The following is an 8,564-nucleotide window of genomic DNA, read 5'->3' on the forward strand; positions in this document are numbered from 1 at the left end:
ACTGAACGAGGATGTAATTGTAAGCATTTTTGTTAAGTAGAAGTATTTTGATAAGTGTCTTGAAGTCTTTCAAAAGTGTATGAATACATATTAAAATACTACATGTATATACATTTTAACTGAGTCGTTAAGTCATCGTTAGTCGTTACATGTAAGTGTTGTTTTGAAACATTTAGGTTAACGATCTTGTTAAGTGTTGTTAACCCAATGTTTATAATATCAAATGAGATTTTAAATTATTATATTATCATGATATTATGATGTATAAATATCTCTTAATATGATATATATACATTAAATGTCGTTACAACGATAATCGTTACATATATGTCTCGTTTCAAAATCATTAAGTTAGTAGTCTTGTTTTTACATATGTAGTTCATTGTTAATATACTTAATGATATGTTTACTTATCATAATATCATGTTAACTATATATATATATATCCATATATATATGTCATCATATAGTTTTTACAAGTTTTAACGTTCGTGAATCACCGGTCAACTTGGGTGGTCAATTGTCTATATGAAACCTATTTCAATTAATCAAGTATTAACAAGTTTGATTGCTTAACATGTTGAAAACACTTAATCATGTAAATTACAATTTTATTTAATATATATATAAACATGGAAAAGGTCGGGTCACTACAATAATAATAATAATAAATATCTATTGAGTAGCTCCAGCAATACAACAACAAACAAAGAGCGTTGGCTCGCATATCTTGAGTAAACAACTATACACTAATACACGTAAACAACTATACACGTAAACAACTTATAAATCAGTTTTTCTTAGTTCTTCTAACTTCAAACTTCATGGAGATCGTTAGCAATGATCTGTTACCACTGTTTCCATAAACTTTAAAATCCTTGAAAGCTGGCCATGAGTTTCTCCAAATAACAAGTATTCCGTCCTTTAACGATTTTTGCTCGATGTTCCTTTATAATCCTAAACAGACAAGAAACCAACTTCTTTTTATATTTTTTGTTGTATCACTGCAAAAGAAATGATAATGGTACCTCTAAAGAGAGCCACACAATCAAATAAAGAAAAAGAAAGCCCATATCTAAAGCTGTAATAACCTTATAAACATCTGAATTAGATTTAAAACCGAAAGTCATAAAAATCAATAATGAAAGCTCTAGAAAGAAAGAAAAACAATTAACCTTAGCCGTGTAAGTTCTTAGCCTTCTAAGTTGATGTCATGAAAACCATATCGCAAAAAGCTCCCTATGTCTGCACAAATTACATATATACCATAAATTAAACAAAGGAAACATATTGAAGAAACATCATACATTTAAATTGAGATAATAAACCTAAAAAGATGGCAACCATAAAAGGAATTAGAGAAAACATATAGGAGTAGTAAATACAATACTTAATTTCAAAATAAAATACCTCAAAAGTGTGGTAATAAACTGGAGGGATAAGAATATAAATGTAGTATAACAAACTGAACCGTCAATGGATCAATGTCGCGTGTCAGCTAGCAAGGTAACATAGTGGACACGTATACCTTGCACGTTGAGAGATTAACATCTGTTGTTTTTAACTTTTAAAATATAGAATAAAAACATTCAGAAGTGATGGATTAACATAATGGTAGATGGTAGATAAGGTGGAGAGTGGAAGGTTAACGAGAAGCCAACACTTGTTAGGTAGGTGAGCAGCTGGCCTGCAGTAAAAGAATAAATAAACTTACGAGTCGATCGCCGTTAATTAGATATGAAATCGAAATAAATTGGTCACCCGACCCGGTTGCTTCAACAGCCATTAAGAAACTGCCAAGTGTCAACAGCTGAAGTAAAAGATGAAAAAGAGTTGTTCTTGTATAGTAGTAAGATATAAAAGAAAGTTTAGATTCATATCATAACATCTTTTGTATCTGTCATAGAAAGCAAAAAATACTCGTAAAACCACCTGTATTAAGGTGTCGCAATAGGGATGCTAATTAACATCCAATTCCAATTCGATGTATATTCATCTGATCTGATCTGCTTAAAGCGAATATGGATGATTTAAATGGATTCATACTAAATATGAATATATAAATATATATATATATATATATATATATATATATATATATATATATATATATATATATATATATATATATATATATATATATATATATATATATATATATATATATATATATATATATATATATATATATATATATATATGGATGTTTATTCTCTTGAATATGGATGACTATTTGTAATTCATAGATGAACCCGAATTGACTTGAAATGCTTAGATATATAAACATATAATATACATATATAAATATATCGCTATAATTAGTCTTTATTATTTAATATATATAGCATTTCATTAAATCTATACATAATCCTTTCACCTTTTTATTGCATTAACTTTTTAATATTTCTTATTCTTAATGATAGAATATTTCTCTTGATGTATTACTGCTATTTCGATCAATGTATCTTTAGAGATGATCATATTCTAATATATATGTTGTTTATTTGTTGACATCAGATCGTATATTTGTATATACACAAGTTACAATAGATTAGCCAGGTATGTTGTTTAGAACATGTAAGTTATACGTTACGACTTATTTTTTAAGTAATTACATAATTTCTAATAAGCTATTACTTTTAATAGTATTAAGTTGATTAAAAATATCTAATGAGGAATTATGGATATTTATCAACCTGATGGATTAATCAGATATAAATATGGATGGATGAATTAAATTTAATTGAATAAGAATATGGATGAAACTTTGGTTAATAGATATGACATAATCCGATCCATAACCGATCCATTGTCATTCCTAGTGAAAAAGGAGGCATTAGTCTACTAGGATAAATTTGACGGAAGGTAACGCTTGTAACAAGGCATTAGTATCTAACACTCAGAGGCATCAGTCACATTTGTGATGAAAAATAAGGATGTTTGATTTTTCTATACAATTAAAATTTAACACACACACACACACACACACACGCACACACACACACACACACATATATATATATATATATATATATATATATATATATATATATATATATATATATATATATATATATATATATATATATATTATACATCAATTTTTAATGATATTCTATAAAATCACCTAATACCTCTTAATTTAAATTTAACATTTACCAGTATTTAACTTTATTTTATTATACGACTACATTTTCAATGGGAAGTATACTTGTCGTTCGGTGATCATGCGCAATATTAAGCTCAAGAAGTTCTTTATGCTACAAATCTAAATTATTGTCATAGTTTACAAGCATATGTGGTGTGGAAGATAAACCCTCTACAAATCTAAATAGTAAGAATTCACTGATATTTTTTTAAAAACGTCTGCTCCAAAAAAGTAGGGGCGATCACTAAAATTTCTGAGAAATTTATTTCTCTTCCGGCGCCGTCGTCTGGGGAGGGAGATGGGTGGGAATTTCAAGTACCGCAAAGACAATGAAGGTTGGTTCTACACAGTGCGGAACAGCAAGGGTAACGATTTGAAGCCAATCGAAAATCCGTATAAGAAAGAAGATATGGTTTTCACTACCATCTATGTTTCCAACTTATCGGAGCGTGTAGATCACAAGGGACTATGTTTATTGTGTGAGCCATATGGGGATATTGTTCATTCATACGTGGTGTTCAAAAGATTAAAGCTTGGGAAAAGGTTCGGGTTTGTGCGCTTTGCAGATGTAAAGGATGATGAGAATTTCGCTAGGGTGTTACCCACAATATGGGTTGATGGAAATCTATTGTTTGCTTTTGTTGTCAGATTCCCAAAAGGGCCTAAACCTAATGACAACAGATACAAAGAGCCAAAACATGAAGGCACGAAGAAGAATGAGGAACAACAACATGTACCCGTTAAACCTGTTGATGCACAATCAACAGACAATACGTATGCGAGTACTGTCAATGGTTCTTCAAATTCTGGCTCACAACCATCAAAACAGGCTGTTGCACCTAATCCAAAAAAGAAGGTAGTCCTTTTCGAACAAGATTTGATGCAAATGTCTAACCCAATGGAAACTATGTTGGTTAAACTCAGAGATGTGGCAACCATGGGGAGTTTTCGTTTAGTATGCAAAGAGGAGGGGTTTGACGATGTCCAGATTCATCATCTGGGTGGTCTGTAGATATGGTGTATGTTTAATTCTGTTGATGCTTGTACTTTATTTAAAATAAACATGACAATTAGATCATTGGCCTCGACCATGAAACCAATATCCAAGAATTTTGTGGTGGATGAAAGGTTAACGTGGGTTGAAATCGTGGGCATGCCATTATGTGCTTGGAAATCGTCTGCGTTCAAGAAAGTAGTAGGACTCGTGGGTAGATTTGTGTTTTTGGATAAGGATAAATCGAATACACTGAGTCTAGGAAGGGTGTGCGTGGCAACAATGCTTAATTCATTTATCTTCGAAGACGTGGTAGTGAGCATCAATGGTGTTGAGTATGATATCAATATTCACGAGGTGGGATCGTGGAGCTTAAACATTGAAGGTGACTCGGATGAGGATACATTGGAATCCGAGTCCACCGTTCCATCGATTGTTCATGTCGATTCTGATGTGGAAGACGTCGATAGAAACCAGGAAATAATAAAGGATACTAAGGTTGGGGTTGCAACTGAGAATAATATAGATGACAATAAGGAATCACCTAATGCACATGAAAAAGAGGGGCTGAAATACATGGAAGATAATAATGCTAAGTTTGATGCTTATGTAGAGAAATAAGATATGATTTTCGGGCCAAGAGTTAAAGATGGGGTTGATTCAAAACATCAGGTTGTCCAGAGCTTGATGAGGAGAGTTGGGGATCTAATGTTGGAACCATGAATATCTTGTCAGTTAATATTCAGGGAAGCAAAAAAGGGAGAAAGCGTGATTGGATGAAACAATTATGTTTTGAAAATCATATTCATTTCTTAGGGGTTCAAGAGATGAAGATGTCCAGGATGGAGCTGTTTAGGATTAAATCCATGTGGGGAAATTATTCATTCGATTACGCGTGCAGTTTATTGAGAGGTTTTTCAGGGGGAATAGTTTCAATTTGAGACCCTAGCTTTTTCACAAAGGAACGCATTTCGAGTAATGATAATTATGTAATCGTCAAAGGGATGTGGTCGAATTCGGATGCCACTTTCTTCATGATAAACGTTTATAGTTCACAACGTACTACCGAAAAATGTACTTTATGCAGTCGTATAAAGGATTTCATTCATAGTCATGATGGAGAATACGTGTTGTTCGGTGATTTTAACATAGTTCGGGATGCTAGTGAAAGATTTAGGTCAATTTTCAATAGTGATGAGGCGAAATCATTTAATACGTTTATTGACGACACCAACTTAATGGAGATCCCATTAGGTGGTCGTCGTTTTACTTGGATGTACAAAACGGCTTCAAAGATGAGTAGGTTGGATAGGGTTTTGGTCTCTCAAAATGTTTCTTCAACATGTGTGGACATGAGATTAACGGCTTTAAGTCGAGGTTGGTCAGATCACGTTCCAATTATGTATCATAACCTAAAAACAGATTTCGGCCCTACACCTTTAAGGTTTTTTCACTCGTGGCTTACGCTTCATGGTTTTGATGAGGTCGTTAAACAGTCTATAACGGAGGAGGAATATGTTGGTTGTGTCGAGTTCCATGATAAGTTAAAATGCATCAAATCTCGTATTAGAACTTGGGTGGCCGAAAAGAAAGCTGTTAACTCTTCCAGAAAAGGTATTGTATCTAGCAGATTAGAAGTTATAGATAAAAAGATAGATGACAATGAAGCAACCAGTGATGACATGGAGGAATGGAGTAAGTTAAATCAAGAATCGTGAGCCTTCAGGATATCGAAGATAAGGGTGTTATTCAAAAAGCTCGTGTGAAGTGGGACATTAAAGGCAATGAGAATTCCAAAATCTTTCACGGATTATTAAAACACAAAGGGGTTAAGTAATCGGTTAGTGGTTTATCGATTAATGGGGATTGGATTACGGAACCGGGGGCAATTAAAGACGCGTTCTTCCAGTTCTACAAGACAAAATTTCAGCGGGATTCATCTCCTGTTCAGATTTCGAATATAACTCCGGCTGTACGGCTCTCTTTTGTAGATAATGTTCTTATGGAAAGAATGGTGACATACGATGAAATTCGGTCAGCGGTGTGGGATTGCGGGAGTGACAAGGCACCCGGGCTCGACGGGTTCACTGTAAAACATTTATGGGAAGATATTAAAGGTGATTTGGTCAATTCCATTGAGCAAGCTTTCATTGATAAAAAATGCCTAAGGGAGCTGCTTCGGCATTTATAACTTTATTGCTAAAAGTTTCTAGTCCAACGTGTATAGAGGACTATAGGCCAATCTCATTGGTTGGTGTACAATATAAGATCATAACGACAATTCTAGCTAACCGACTAGCTTCCGTTATTGATAAGATCATAAGTAAAGAACAATCGACTTTTATTTCTGGAAGACAAATATTGGATGGACCTATGATCCTTAGTGAGGTGATGATTGGTAAAAGAAACAGAGATAAAAACTTCTGATTTTAAAGGTGAATTTCGAAAAGGCGTATGATTCGGTTAGTTGGGAATTTTTAGATTACATGCTCGATATTCTGGGTTTTGGAAGTACATGGAGGTCTTGGATCTTAATGACCTTTAAATCAGCACAAACGTCAATTCTTGTAAATGGGAGCCCCACCGGTGAATTTAATTTACAACGCGAGTTGACACAAGGCGACCCGATTAGTCCATTTTTATTTTTGATAATCATGGAAGGTTTACATTTATGTTTGCAGGAAAAGGTGGAAGCAGGATTAATTAGAGGTTCTCGCGTTGGTCTAAATAATGTGAATGTATCTCCCTTATTCTATGCGGACGATGCGGTAGTCATTTCGGATTGGCACAAGGATAGATACATGGAGATTATGAATGTTTTTGCATCGTTTCATTAAATGTCGGGATTGAAGATGAATGTGAGTAAATCATCCGTGTATGGTATGGGTGTTGTTACTAACGAGCTTGAGGCATGGGTGTGTGATGCAGGTTTTTCCAAAGGTGTCTTTTCGTTTTGTTATTTAGGCTTGCCAGTGGGTTCTAGTATGACTTCTCTTTCGAATTAGAAGGGATTATGCGATAAATTTCATAATAAACTTTCATCTTGGAAAGCAAATTTATTATCTATTGGTGGGCGGTATACGCTTATAAGGTCTGTTCTAGGGAGTTTAGACATTTATTTCCTTTCGTGTTTAAATGACCGGAAACAATACTACAAGATCTTGAAAGGTTTAAAAGTTCATTTTTTTGGGGTTCAATGAATGGTAATCGAAAGATATCATGGATAAGTTGGGATCAAATGATTTCATCGCTAGAGAACGGGGGATCGGGGATAGGTAGCCTAAGAACTTTTAACTTGGCTCTCATGTTGATACGGCCAAAATAGACGGTTTTATTTGTGCGGTGTTGTCAGGCCGCAGCACGCCAGAATCAACCACCAAGGGGATGGGTACTGTTTTAAATTTATATTTAGCGGGACCTTAATCGTACTACTCTTTAGTATGAGTAAGGGAAGTATGACCTAGAATCGTATTTTTGAGATATCAGTAGAATCAAACCTATATTTAAGCCTAAGATAGTTATGAAGGAGTAGTGGTTACTTAATTTTGGGATTTTCTAATTTATAAGACAGATAAAGTAAATGCGATAAAATTCGTAAATCAGATAAAGTTAAAGTGAGTGCATACTATGATTTCATCAGTTATTCTACCGAGATTATGGAATGCTGGCTCATGAATAGGCAGAGGCCTTGTATTCCTTACGCTGGTCCTAAATGCCCCTGTCATAAGACATGTCACTGGGTACTGCGCTAGGCTTGAAGATTTTGAATAGACAGCAATGTCCCTTACCCCTGACGCCCGTGCAGTCTGACTACAGGCATACACGTTCAGACGGCTCATCTAATTGAGCGACTCGATTGGGTGACGTATTAACATTCCATAATGGTCTAAACTTTCTTAAGCATAATAGAATACATGGTTTACCGTATCCGAGAGACGTGATGTGTTTCAATGCTTTCATTAATGATTGGTTTTAAAAGACAGTTAGACCCTTAGAAAGAGTTCAACCATAAAAAACATCATGACCAAGTCAAGCTGACTTCCATGAACACGTTCGGTTATCCTAACGGTCCAATCCTTTATGTGTCTAAACAAATAGTTCCTTAATTAACTAAGAATCCCTCAATCGGGGTTCAATGCTTGAGACCGCGTTATGGTGCAGTGTACTAATCAACACTGACCGGGTTCCATGGCCTTACTTAGCAGAGGTACAGCTTACAACAACCGCTATGCTTCAGCGTGCACGTACGAAGTTTATATGCTTGGTGACTACACTAGCATGGTCTGGGACCGACAATGTACTAAGGGTCTAGTCAGATGTTTCACTACGAAAGAATCCTCAGTCAGAATCCAAAGCTTGATAGACTTACTACAACCGGTGTGCCTCAGTCGATCTTACGTTGTATCCGATAGACTTCTCTTA

General features: G+C 34.6%; 1 protein-coding gene across 1 annotated transcript; it reads left to right on the forward strand.

The window, feature by feature from the left end:
• The first annotated feature begins 5,146 nt into the window (after positions 1–5,146).
• Positions 5,147–6,979, forward strand: LOC139898077 (uncharacterized). The gene is made up of 4 exons (XM_071880790.1): positions 5,147–5,837; positions 6,134–6,259; positions 6,370–6,530; positions 6,824–6,979. The coding sequence occupies exons 1-4, from the start codon at positions 5,147–5,149 to the stop codon at positions 6,977–6,979; spliced, it is 1,134 nt and encodes a 377-aa protein (XP_071736891.1).
• Positions 6,980–8,564: the final 1,585 nt, after the last annotated feature.

This window comes from Rutidosis leptorrhynchoides, chromosome 1, assembly GCF_046630445.1.
Source record: "Rutidosis leptorrhynchoides isolate AG116_Rl617_1_P2 chromosome 1, CSIRO_AGI_Rlap_v1, whole genome shotgun sequence".
Classification (NCBI taxonomy): Eukaryota; Viridiplantae; Streptophyta; class Magnoliopsida; order Asterales; family Asteraceae; genus Rutidosis; species Rutidosis leptorrhynchoides.